The following is a 14,667-nucleotide window of genomic DNA, read 5'->3' as shown; positions in this document are numbered from 1 at the left end:
CTTATGAAAATATTGGCCAAGTGGGAAGTCAAGTTCCCCACCACACTTTCTCAAGTCACTGAACTTCAAAAGGACTCACGAGAGAGTATCTACAAAATGAACCAAGTTACACTCTATATGGAAATCATGGGGTTAATGGTAATCATTATCGAAAAACTAAAGACTTTTCCCACTGCATATAATGCAAGCAGATCTTTTAGCTGTAAATGATATTTAAAGGTGTAACAATACACCCTACAAATATATACTACTTGCAATCAGTGTCTATTCGCTATGCATATGCTATTCCATTGCGGACAAAGAGAGGTGTTGAAGTTGCTAAAGCTATAGAGAGTATTCTTGATCAAGATTGTCCTGGAAAAACTCAAACAGATCGATGTAGTGAATTTGTTAATTCACATGAAGAGAAGTTACTGTTGAAATATTATACGATGGTCTATCTTAGTCACAGTCCTATAAAGGACTGTGACTGGCCGAACGATTGACTGTAAAGGACTGTGACTGGCCGAGCTGTGACTATAAAGGACCTGGCCGAACGATTGATAAAAACTATTTGACTTTTAATTTCAAGATATTGTACATTGAAAAATACTGCAGTTTTTATTCAACATTTACAGCGTTTTTCTTAAACAATTTTCCAGTAAAAAATGTTTGAAGAAAAAATTTTATGTTAGTGATAAAGTTCGAATTATTAGAGCTACTAACATTGATGAAAAGTGGAATTACTTATGATCCACTGAACTTTTTAAAGTGTAAAAACTACTAGACACTAAACCTGTAACATATCGTCTACGAGACACCAAAGATGAGGAGATTCTCGGTGGTTTTTATGACTCTGAACTTCAAAAAGTTGAAAATAATGGTGAAATCTATCAAATTGAAAAGATATTAAAGTTCTGCACACAAGGGCAAGATAAAGTTGCTTGTTTTGTTGGCTAAGATATAATCTGATTTCAATTCTTGGGTAGCAGTTGAAGACCTATACTATGTCCAATCATTTCTATTTGACATTCATGTCCAATGTCACTGATCTTCTCTACAATGATTTTAATAAAACAAGTAATTGTTGGACAAAACTCTCTCCCACCACCAAGTTCGATGGCAAATATAAAGTTGTTCTTGTCGATTGTATTCTCAAAAATACATATGATATTTTGAGAATGGATCGTGCATATGACATAAAAGTTTGACCAAATGATTGACCACTTACTACCGAGCAATGGATAGAATTAATGAATTCGGGTGAATATCCCTTCGTCATATTATCGTGCAAGAAATTTGGTAGTATGCATGATTTGCATCGTACTATCAATAGAAAACTCTCCACACGTAAATCTGGTGCCTTTCAATTTAATGGAACAGGGTAAGATCTACATTAGTTCTCCCATTGACAATGAAAATGTGATTCTCAACGATAATCTGAGAGATGTCCATGGTCTTAAACAGAATATAATCAAAAGTAGAAGTTTTGGAAGCAGCAGTGGCATGGATCATGTCATTTTCGCCGACTATCCACCTGGCTTCACCTCGGGCAGTTGCATGTTTCTTGACGCTTAATTCCTTGAAACATTGAGAGTTGGGAATAGCACGATTCCCTCCTACGTGTTCTTGAACAAAAACCAGTCAAGATCACATTCATCATTATAATATAATGCATCTTCAATATATCCCTGTAAACACTTCCAATTTGAAACTCTGTCAATTAACATTAAGAACTGATTTAGTTGATCCTTTAGTAATAACAAAGGTTTCGGCCGTGATTACATGTCATTTTCGACCTTTCAATAGCAAGATGTCTAATAGAAAAATAGCATTCGTTTGTCCTTTTGTCAATTGCTATGTTGCTAGTCTTGGTCCAAAACAAATGGGTCATGGAATGGACTATTAAAAGGGTCGTTCGTCAATGTTGGGCTACGGTCTTGGTAGTTAGTTTGATAAGTTGTTTTTCTCCACACTACCCTTGGCTAAAAATATATTGTACCGGGTGCCGAAGATTTTGCATCCTCTACACTACATGATTTCAGGTCCGGGCCATGATCCCTTGGCGTGCGATTGAAATGTTGACAAATTGGGAAAAGTTTAAAAAGGTTGAGAAACACTGAATCACTCATCAGTCTCCACTAAGGTCAGAAACGAAAGACATCACTCTTGTCAAAGGATAAGAAACCAAGGAAACCAGGGAGGAAAATTGTTAGATCAAAAAAGATTTATTTTCCTTGTCTGAAATAGCATATCTACCACACAAGGAATCCAATCAATCCATCACATCATCTTTAAATCTGTTCAGTGCAGAAACATATCTACTATGAACAATTCTACCCACAACAACTGCTCTCTGAAAACATCCATTTGCAAATTTATTCCAATGAAGATTATTTCGTGGATTTGTCTTTCATATATATATATAGATTTACGAAAGTAAAACAGTTCAAAATAGGGATGATACCTTTTTATTGACAGTGAATAGATATAAAATTATTTAACTGGATATTTCGAACACATATACAGTGTTCATCATCATCAGTAAAACTAAAAGACATGAATAAAAATAAACAAAATTTATACCTAATAAACTGATTACATATAGTTTATTGCTCTTATTTTTTTCAATGCAACAGCGGAGGCAAATCTCTGACCTTTTTGGTTCCGGTTCATTAGAATTATCTGACATATTAATTATAAGTCAAAGAGATTTGCCTCCGCTGTTGCATTGAAAAAAATAAGAGCAATAAACTATATGTAATTAGTTTATTAGGTATAATTTTTTTTTATTTTTATTCATGTCTTTTAGTTTTACTGCTGATGATGAACACTGTATATGTGTTCGAAATATCCAGTTAAATAATTTTATATCTATTCACTGTCAATAAAAAGGTATCATCCCTATTTTGAACTGTTTTACTTTCGTCATGGAAAGGCAGTGCGGTCTTCGAAGTTATCTATATAGATTTGAATGTGGTAGTCAAAAAATCTGACAATGAAATGCTAAGTTTTACTCATGGAATATTCTATGAAAATTGTGTATTACATAATTTCTTTCAACAAATCAGTGTACCTAAATAGACCATTGGTGAACACCAGCAACAATCTTTCAAATTATATGAGCAACATACAGCTCATTTTGATGACATCAAGGTCATATAAGGAATTGAGGGGTTCAGCTAATAGACATTAATATAAGACAGACAATGACACTAAAAATGCGCTTAGAGAGGTGACAACTGGTGAATTACATTTAGTTGGGAAAATAAATCACGAGATATTTATTGTACCTTAATAGCTACGACCAATTACTAAGATGGACATAAAATTGACACTTGCCCCATCCAATTTCATTTTGTGCAAGGTACTTGCTACAGCACTGGATGGCACAGTCTCTCTCGTCTCGGCAAAACTTCAGGTACCAAAGTAACAGGTTAAATGAGCTATGTTGTTTTGGCAGTGGAAAAACTGAGAGCTAGTGGAAATAATATCAAACTACTTGTTCCTCATCACCAATCAGCGACATATCGCCACGGGTCCAGGCACCTTCATCGACTCTATCGACAATGCGGAAATTCCTTCAAGACTGGCATTGGCAATCATAAAAAATGCTAATGCTATAGGATCATGGACAAATTCACCACACAAATTTGAAAGGTTTGGACTTTACCCTCTTGTGTCTAAGGTAGATGGAATCTCAGTCTGCAACATATCCATTGATAAATCCTATAGGACACTTTATGAGTTAACATTGCAGTCTTTAGATCAAGAGTTACAACTATTTTAAAATGGTATAACCGATACAATGATTGCAAAAAATCATGGCATCATCGTATTGGACTTGTCTGGCACTCAAGATATGGGTATTGTACGAATTGTAAATTCCCTTTTAGATTTAAAGTACACCTTGCCGAACCATTAGCTAAATGTATTGCATTAATAATTTCTAATGAGTTAGCTGCTACTGGAGATATTATATATCTGCTTCTGCAAGGAAAACAGCTTGAAATTGTTGACAATATTTATCAGTCTGTCAATGATCCTAATTATGCCGGTAAAAAATATTTTTTCATAGATAAAGCAGGTGGTACCGGTAAAAAATTTGTTTATAAGACCTTGTACGACATTTTGTGTGGAAAAAATTACAAAGTAGCATCAACTTTATTGCCATATGGACTAACAAAACACAATACCTTCGGCTTAAAAGCTCCACTTTCCTGTATAAGACCTGGTTCAACCAGAGGCTTAGAATTGGCTGAAGTAGATGTTTTCCTACTTGAAAGGCACCCATGCTTCACAAGTATGGCTTTCAAAATATAGATCAGTTCTTGCGGTCCATTGCAATCCAAACTTGTCATTTGGTGGGAAAATTTTCGTTGCTGTGGGTGATTTCCGACAGTGATTACCAGTTCAACCCTGAAGCAATCGCAGCGAAACAATCGATTTATCAATCAAAAAAAGTCATCGTTGGAAGAATTTCAAACATGTTCCCTTTGAGAAAAATATGCGGGTTGATCCTGAACAGGAAGCATTTACGAAGTAAATCGTCGAGCTGGGAAGTGGAAATCTTCCTAAAAATGAACTTAAGAAATTGAATTACCAGAAGACATAATTTTCAGTAGAAATTTAATTGACAAAATATTTTGAGAATGTTTGTCTAAACAAAGTTTCGATTTAATGAAGGATCGAATCATTTTAGCTTCAGCCAACAAAGAAGTTAGTAAAACAAAGAAGTTAGTAAAATAAATGCGAAAATTGACGATCGCCTTCCAAGAGAATACAAATCGTATAAAAGCTACGATTCTGTAAAAGATAAAGAAAAAGGAAGAATTGAATTTACTCCAGAATTCCTAAATTCGGTTGAAACAGCAGATTTGCCGCCACATAACTCAAAAATAAAGAAAAATACGATAGTTATGGTTTGGTTTTGCGTAACTTAGATATTTCAGAAAGGATGTGTAATGGAACCCGTCTTATTGCTACTGAATTATGTAATAGCTTAATTAAGGCGAATACAATTACTGGGGGGAAATCAGCAAAAGAAGTTCGCATATCCTGCGTTACAGTGAACTTTAATACTCCACTCATCCACTTCGACCCGCATTTGCCATGACTATACATAAGTTGAAAGGCCAAACTTTTGAATTTGTTGGCGTTGACCTTAGCACTTCAGTTTTTAATCATGGTATGTTATGTGTTGTATTTTCTTGTGGAAAAACACAACGTAGCTTAAAAGATTTGCTACCACCTGAAAATGAACGAAATGTGGAAGGAAGTCCAGACAAATACCACCAAAGGGTCGTTGTTAGTGATATTTTTCTTTAAATTAATTATATAATATATATTACATCATTGACATTTCAGGTCACAAGAATGATCTGAAAAATCTGGACTTTAATCTGTGGTGCCGCCATGACATAAGGAAGGGGCTCGCCTTAGCGGCTAGACGACAATTGCCAATGATAATCCATATACAGAAGCCTACGGCGTTCTGAGTGTCGGGACCTGGCCCTCCCGTGCCATATAAAGAAGCATTCCGTGAGACCAGTGCCTGGGCTCCAGGCTTATATACCTTTTTTTCTTTTTCTTTCTCTCCCGTTTTATTTTTCTTTTTACACTGAAGACCCCTTGTTGTAAGCGGATGAGATATTCCTTTGATTATTTCTCTTCTTTTTCTTCATATTGGCTACAGACCCGTTTGCCTCTTTTTCACGGGGGAGGATAACAACTTGTTTAATGGAAATACAAAAAAAAATGTTTTTCATCGACGAAAAACAAAAAGGTGTTTTTTGAAATATAGGGGGTGGGTAAGTACCCCTCTCTTCCGAATCAGTGCGACACTATTTGAGACAGAAAAATCTGCTAGGATTTGGTATGAATTATTCATTCTATATCACAAACTAAAATCAGATACAGAGCGATAAAAAAAAGCACATTAAGGGTCCGTATATTGGAGGCTTAAGGAGGTACAGCAAGGACAATTACAAGCTATATCTTGGGAGTCAGGATTTCAATGGAGCCAAATATCGATATGCTTTATATTATGCAATTATCATATTAAAAAGAATTCGAGAAAGATATCTTGGATTCTCAATTCATATTTCATCTTTTATATTAAATATGATAATAAAAGAAATTCATTCAAAAGATTTTTGATCTCTAGACATAAAACTTAATATACCAGATTTTGTAGCTAGATTGTAGGTGAACTTGCTTGTCATCTTTTTTATTTATATCAGATTTCTTGACAAATAATAAAGTAAAAAAGTTGTCATCAATTAGATTCAGTTCTAGAGGAGCAAAATACAGGAGCTATTCTATAGCCAAGGACATATGCGAGAGCTTGGTCCGGGTAAGCTACAACTTTTAGAAATCAGTGACAACACTCCAGTGTCCCCTGTAGTAAAGAGCTGTAACCCCTTTGTAGGAAAGTAGCTATCGCAGAAACTTTGAACGGGACTCATTCAACTGGAAATTGAAAGTTCTATGGCCCTTTTCAAGAATCAAAAGTTATTGGAGGGTGACTTGCCCCCTCCCACACCCCTCTTAGCCGCCCCCTCCCAAAGGTATTCGGTCAAAGTTTTGAGATATCCATTTTATTCAAAATAGACTAAAGATCAAACAATTATGCTATCAGGGATGATACGACCCCTTCCCCTACATAGACTCTTGGGGAAAGACTGTAAGCTATGCAAGTTGATTGCTCACATGCAATGGTTTGTTTTTGGGAAAAGGTGGGAAGTATTAAGGCGAAATTTTCTGCAAATCTTGAAGGGGATTTAGGAGAAAATTAAAATACACTATGTGTATGCTGGTTGTCAATAGGGTGTATCAATAATATTTCAGGAACGGCTGAGGATACTAAGCTAAAACTCTCAAGGCATGTTGAGATAGATGTTGAACTAACTATAAGATACCTATATAACTAACTATATATATATATATATATATATATATATATATCACAGGGGGGACACAGGCACACAACTACAATGGCGCGTAACTAATATGGCGCGTAACGACTTACGCGCGCGTGGGGGCTGAAGATTGGAGGGATCGGGATGTAGTTATATACTATATAACTAACTATATATACCTATAGTTCTACTTCACAGTGTACTTGTACTACCATTACTGCTTCTACTACTTGCAACTGCGACCCTGAAGGCGACTGTGATTGCGACTACTTGTGACTGCAATCATGACTACTTTTGATTTCGACTGTGACTACGACTACTTGTGGCTTTGAATGATATTACTTTTGACTGCAACTGCTTACAACTATGACTGTGATTATTTGTAATTGCGACCACAACCACTCGGAACTACTACTGCTTGCAACTGCGAAGCCTTGTGACAGCGACCACATGTGATAGCAACTGTGCTTAAATAGGACTGTGAGGGTGACTACTCACAATTGAGACTGCGACTGCTTGCAACTCCTATTACTACTATACAAAAACAAAATACATTTTTACCGTTTTCCCTGTATGATATTAACAAATTTAAAATTGCTAAGATTTCCAGCAATGGATATCGTATTAAACTGTCATATTTAATTTATATTTAACATACATATTAAACTACCAATCTACTTTTCATTGCTTCTTTTCAGTAATCTTGGTTACTATGGTGATTTTTTTTTCTTTTTGTTGATGTTAAACAAAACATGCAGCTCGAAATTTGCACAACACAAACAAAGTTCTGCTCTTTAGAAGGCATAGGGGGAGTTAGCTCTGCTCTTATTTGTAGTAATTTCTATTTGCTTTAAGTTTGACTTGGTTTAAGGACATAAGGCCCTAGAGCCCCCCCTGGAAGTGCCTGCCGTCAAAGAACAAGTCTGTGAGCACACGTTCTAGAATTTCCATATTTAATTAAATGGTTGTTTCAATTGTTAAAGGTTGTTAACACAGGTATTATTATCACCACACTTATTCGAGTCATAAGAAAAAAAAAGACAATTTATGACCCACATTTTGTTTCGCACAACTGCGCGCATTTCCTCATGACTAATGCATTTTAAACTGTTTACCATAATTGCCTATAACAGTTATTCGCCATCCATGGTACATCGTCCGCCGTACCTTTTTTAGAAGAGACACAAGAAAAAAAGAAGGTGAGAGATTAACCAATCAGAAACCAGCAATCGGTGTATAGTTGTTTTTCAGGTTGACTCTTACAAAAGCTAATTTTTGGTTTAAACTGAAATGTGAGCCAGTATATTTAAAACGATGATTCTTTTGTTAATAGCCGGATCTTTTTGTATTTCTGTCTCTGCTAGTAAGTAGTAATAAAGTTATGATTAATTTTCTAATAAAAAGACGCTTGTACGAGACTTTTTTACAATTTATGAAGGGAATCTTCAAGATTGCTGCCTGTCTGAGAGCAGAAAGGACTTTATAGCTCTTTTTTAAATTTTTTTTTTTTTAATCCATGAATATAAGATAGAAAGAAAAATATGCATTTTTTAATTGGCACCAAACAAAAAGAGTAAAACACGAAGAAAAAAAAAACAAATGAAGGTGCCAGAAAAATCTTGAGGGGGCGCGGTCCCCTGGACCTTTGGATCCGCCCAAATGAAGACAAAAAAGAAGGAGTATTATTAATGATAATACTAGACACTAATTTTCTGAAAAGCAGTGAATAGGTAACTGCTGCCAGGGCGAGAGTCACCTGTATGCCCAACGTCAGGATTTAAAATGACCCGGGTTGCCTTTTTCTTTTTCTCCCATTAGCTGCTGAGGCTATGGACCTTGGCATCTTGGTGGCCTAAGCTTCTGCATTGTTTAAATAAACTAGGTAGCCTTTGGCCCGTGTGGAATCATGCCGATATAATGAGAGAATGACGCAGTATTTACTAAACTCCATGGCTTGAGTAAATATTTATAGATTATAGAAAAAGCGGTCAACTTTTTTAACAGGGAGATTGTTCCACGCATTCTTGTTTCACATTATAGTCATATATAGTCACATTATAGTCATATATAGTCACATTATAGTCATTAGTCACATATAGTCACATATATAGTCATTAAAGTAAATAAAAAAGAATTTTCCGTGACCATTGATCAAATGAACAGTTTTGGCGATTAGAGCGGTTGGTGGTAATAGTAACTGAAAATGCGTTGAACAGAATTTTGATCAGAGTATATGCGTCAAAAGAATACGGTTTCTGTGATGATTCCAAATCTTTAAAATCGGTCAAGTTCCAAATTTGCTATCAAAAGTTATAACCTGGAGATAATCTGCGGGATAAAGTGATGAACACCCTCTAAAACTATGGATCTTGATAAAAAGATATATATATATATATATATATATATATATATATATATATATATATATATATATATATATATATATATATATATATATACATATACATCATCAAATTCAATATACCAGAGTACCTTATTACATAGGTTTTATATCCCCATACACAAAAAAACATTTTTTTTAGAAGAATAGTTAATTATGAGTTTTGTTCGTATGTTTTCTCAGAGGTGATCGCATCAAACCAGTGAAAAAAATCGATATATCGATGACTGAAAAAGAAATTGAAACGTCTACGCATCATTTCTGAGCGGCGAAAGAAATTACTTAAAGCAAAGTGGCAATTTCAGTCATTTTGTAAAGCAACAATTTCGGCCCAGGGAGGAACAAAATGCTACCGAGCAGAAATTTTAAGTCAGCAAGTCAATTTAGAATTGTCGAAAAGCTGTGTATCAAACTTTCTAGTTTAAACATCAATATGTCAGACATTGGTGTATTTCTTCCTAAATCTTAAATGAGAATCTACCGAAGGCAAGGAGATATCAAGGATTTTCTTGGGGGAGGGGTATTTTCGTACTTATTGGTTATATAAAGCTTATATAAATTGGTTATATAAACAGTATACATTTTCGATCGTGAATGATGCAAGCATGACACAAGAAACTGGTCAAGCAACTTCTTTATACCACACAATTAGCTTTGGTTTGGATGAAAAATAAATTGAAGCTATTTTTTATTTCAGTATTTAGTTTGTATCTTGGTTTGGTTTATGCAAACAAATATGGGCTATATATTTCCACATTTTGGTAAAGCGTAGCATATATTAAATACAGCAATGGTTAGTTTACTTATTTAATATATACTATGCTTTACCAACAACAACAACCCCCCTAATGTGCAAATATATAGCCGAGATTTGTTTCCAAACTATTATATATTCATCATATTTTGTTTCATTTCATTAGCATTAATCGAACTTCACTTCCAGAGTGTTTATTATATAACCGATAAGTACCGGTATTTTTTTTTAGAGGGAGAGGGCACAAAAATGAATAATGCATCAAAGTTTTGTTTATATACATTTTTGTTGCGTTTACCAGTCTGACAACAGTTTTGGGAAGGGTTTCGAAACTTCAACTCATCCACTGGACATGACTTTGGTGGGAGGTGGTACCGGATCAAACGTTATATTAAAGGAATATTAGTTGTAATCATATCCCTAAAAATAGACTCTATCCAGAAAAATAATAGATAATCTGTTGCAACTAAATGGTTTACTTATAAGAAATACTAACTAAATAGCTATATTCTGCATAATCAAATCTATGTAAAAAATTATAGATAAAACATGTCGTTAGACTGAGTTATCCGTAGTTGTGACCATTCGCATGTTATGCAAGACAGACAGAATTGCTTGTCACGGCTCGCTCTTTACTCAACTCCAGCTAAAAAAAAGCAACTACATTTTTCTTTCTGTACTAAGTAAATGTTCCAAAGAGATTCAAAAATGGTATATCCTAATTTTGCAGATGTTCTACAAATAGTATAGAGAATATGCTCAGCGTAAATGTACTGGATAACATAACTTAATAAAATTGTTTAGTATGTTCAGGCCAAAGGTGATAACAATATCACTTATATAGCTCCATAATAAAATAAAATTTGCAATATTGAATTAAGGACGGTCTATTGCCTTCGTAATGAGATTTAAGCCATCTAGGACCATTACATGAACAATTAATAAATAATCATGAGCCACAAGAGATGCAACATTTCTAAAACCATGGTTTTAGGGGAACAGGAATGCGGGTGCCAAGGAACTATGCTTGGACTCTCCAATGATGTTGATTCAAAATTCATGTATGAGTCTACTTGATTATAATATACTAATTGTAATATAATAATATATTAACATACTAATATACTGATTATAATATAAGTTTCTACTAACTGATTACAAAATTTTTAGAAAAATTATAATTATAATCCTTAGAAAAAAGAGCAATCGCTAGAGGTCCTCGGACCCCTTGTCCCATAATTGACAGGAAGAATCTCAAAATAAATGAACCGTGGCAGCTATTATTCGAAATGAATCATCCAGTATATTGCTATTTCGTAGCAATGACCCTTACATAGTTGTAAGGATAAGTTTTGTTTTTGCTTTTTTTTAAATCATGGTGGCAACCTAGGAATTAACTACGGCCCATAGTAGCCAAAATTGAAAAAAAAGGACTTCCAGAAAATAATCCAAATAACTGTCAAGATTATAGAGGGTAAGATTAAAGAACTGTCAGTCTACTTGGTAAGGGCTGTCAATTTTCTTTTTCTTCTATAGGCTTTTTTTGGTCAGGGGCCTTTTTGGCTTTTGCTTCTGCATTGAATACCCATTCCTTGTCAAAATAAACTAGGCAGCCTTCAGCCTAAGCGCTATCAAGCTGATGGATGAATCACACAGCATTGCCATAGCCTAATTAAATATTTTTAGATTTTAAAAAGTCAGAAAATTATTTTAAAACACCGAGATTATATAAATAAAAATATTTAGTATTGAAATAAAAATATATTTGTTCGTGACCATTGGGCCCAAATGTATTTTGTTCATAGTTATAATAATTAGTCTATGTTCAACTTTCAAAGCTAGTTTTTTATGATTGGAAAATCAGATCGTAGATTGAACTGAATTTTTGACATTGGGAAATGTGAAAGTGGTCCTTCTGATTTGAACTCTCTCTCTCTCCCTCCCTCTCTCTCTCTCTCTCTCTCTCTCTCTCTCTCCCTCTCTCTCCATCTCTAAAAACTACTCAAGCTGTATCAAAATCAAAGAAAACCAAAGGTATTGCATTCCAAAAATCGTATTGAAAACCAAGCAAAAAGGCAAAAAATTGTATATATGATGTCATTTTAATAGAAGGCCATTGTGAGGGTCGATGGCCTTAGTTCACTGCTGTAGTGAATAATGAAAGCGGAAAGAAGTAGGAGCCTATTGCTTTCAAAGCCCAAATAGAACCCAAAATGCACGGTATTGGGTATTATAATTTATATATGTTCTTCCCAGTTTTTCTTATATTTTTTCAAGATAACCCATGTCTTCTCTCATTAGTCACTGAGAGGACGTACATGCAGTTATATATGTATATATATATATATATATATATATATATATATATATATATATATATATATATATATATATATATATATATATATATATAATTAATGTTATCTGAGCTTGTTAAGGAACTATGTAATTTGCGGTTTTAGCATGGCTTTGATACAAAGTAGGCATGCGTGTCAATTTAGCCCATATCAAATTTAGTATATCAGATTCATTCAATTTAGTATATGATTACAGTTTAATACGGAAACAACCGCAAAAACTCGTATGTTAATTGCCAAGTGGGGTTAGAATTTGATACAAGAAACTAATGCGGATAGGGGTGTTCTTCAGAGCCGAAATTTCCTTCGGTAAAGGTGTTTTTCGCAAGAGCTCTTTACTTTTTCCGATACTAGACCATAAACTGAAGAATAGGCGTGACTAATGACGACACTTGTATGAATAAACTCGAGCAGCGATTATTATGCAATTTTTGATAATGATGAGGCTGAAAACGTCTTTTTTATAACCTGAATTCTATTGCGAAAGGTATGACGCGGGCATTATGCATTTAACATGTTTACGAGTAATAACATTTAGTCATGCAGAACATGAACATGAGGCCCTAGTAATTTCAGCATTTTTTTCCAAAATTTCCATATTTACCAGATGTTTTGTCCTCTGCGTAGAAGTCTGTTTGATCAAGATTGCGATGTATTCTTTATTTTGAAGCCTATATTATATGTTTTTCTATCAGATTTTTAGGTCATAAGGTCTGGACATTTCTTCTAGAAAGCATTTGCGTGGCGGAGAACCTCGGTTTATTTAAGAATAAAATGAGAAATTTTATTTTGGATATTGGTTTATAGATATTTTTTTTTTGTCTTTTTGCATTTTTATTTCAATGAGAGAGATTAGTCGTAATTTGGTTGTTTTATTTTCCTTTGTGTTTATTTGTTGTTATTTTTTTGTTTTGTTTTTTTGTTAATAGAGATACATGTGGCTGCCCAGTACAAAGTCCATTCATGTCTCTGTGGGCGGCCGCTTGGATTGATGATATGTATTACATAATTCCACAACAGAAAAAACTTAACTAAACTTTATTTAGGGGTATTTACGGCGATTAATCTATAAATCAGTAAATAAAACTTCACAAGGTTTTTATTTTTTGATTTTTTAAAGGACAGGAGGGAACAACGGTTTCCCCAAGGCCCGCGTCAGCTACCCACAGCTTAGGTTTTATTGTTATTGAGGAACAGATATGATTAAAATTACATACGCAAAAAAAGTTTTGTTTTGTCATCAATTTTACCAGCTCATATAGGAGCTGGCACATACGCAGGGGGGGGCCTTCGAGCCCGCCCCCCCCCCCGAAATTTTGTGAAATGTTTAACTTTCCCATGGTTTCTTGGGATTTCTGGCAAAAATAGGACATTTATTAAGAACCTAGATACATATGTGAAGCCTTTTTTGGGGGATTTTACAGCATGTAATTATCCGGTCAAGTCACTGCCCAATTATTAATCCATTTTCTGTCTTACTTTTTACCCTCTTTGAAGTAATTAGCAATTGTACTGTTATTTTTTTTGTAAATAGAGTTTGGTGTCCACAGCAAAATAGAATTATCCTTGATATTAGGGCGTTTATCCCCCCTTTTCAGGATAAAATCTTTTCAGGATCAATTTCGGAAACTATCATTTTTTATTAAAATCTACGTTTTTACAATGGAAGAACTACCCCCCCCCCCGCAGCACCAAATTGCACTGTTAGCCCTAAAATTTCTCTTTCAGTGGGATATGATAGATTAATCACTGGTTCTAAATCGCTATGAACATAACTTGAGCCTAAAACGAACTTTTGAGGCTTCAGTCTTCTTCCCCTCATCCGCTACAACACTACAGATTAAAGTTAATCTGTATTTTCCGATATACGTACTTTTTGCATTAATAAATAAAAAAGTGCTACTTTATATCTGCTGTTTCAAAGGTTTTGAGTCCCCCTCCCCGAAAAAAAAACTTGCGTACGTGCCTGTATAGGAGGTTCTAGACCACGGTCTTAAATTGTATTATTAGCTGTACAGCAGACTTTGCTAACCAAGGACATTCTTTTTAAGACAGGTATGAAGATGGACCCCCTATCTAAACCTTTTTTCAGGCTTCAGGTTGCTTTTTTTTAATTCACCATAAATGTCTTTTGGCAACGAACCTTTACTTTTAGGACGAACCGAAATGATAGTCATCATTTCTGATTCAGTGTTTAAAGGTAATTTTGTTTTCACTAGGCTGTTTCACGGTCATGGTTGCAGCTATTGCTGCAAC

At 34.5% G+C, this 14,667-nt stretch overlaps 1 protein-coding gene across 1 annotated transcript in view; it reads left to right on the top strand.

Moving 5' to 3' along the window:
* The first annotated feature begins 8,109 nt into the window (after window positions 1–8,109).
* The window catches only part of LOC136039511 (uncharacterized), a 37,545-nt gene continuing 30,987 nt past the window's right edge, over window positions 8,110–14,667 (top strand). The window contains exon 1 of the mRNA XM_065723302.1: window positions 8,110–8,262. Within this exon, the coding sequence (XP_065579374.1) occupies window positions 8,214–8,262 (49 nt within the window). The 5' untranslated portion in view covers window positions 8,110–8,213. The remainder of the gene's footprint in view (window positions 8,263–14,667) is intronic.

The sequence above is a fragment of the Artemia franciscana genome, chromosome 19, assembly GCF_032884065.1.
Source record: "Artemia franciscana chromosome 19, ASM3288406v1, whole genome shotgun sequence".
In the NCBI taxonomy this organism is placed as follows: domain Eukaryota; kingdom Metazoa; phylum Arthropoda; class Branchiopoda; order Anostraca; family Artemiidae; genus Artemia; species Artemia franciscana.
This window is presented reverse-complemented; position numbering and strand designations above follow the sequence as displayed.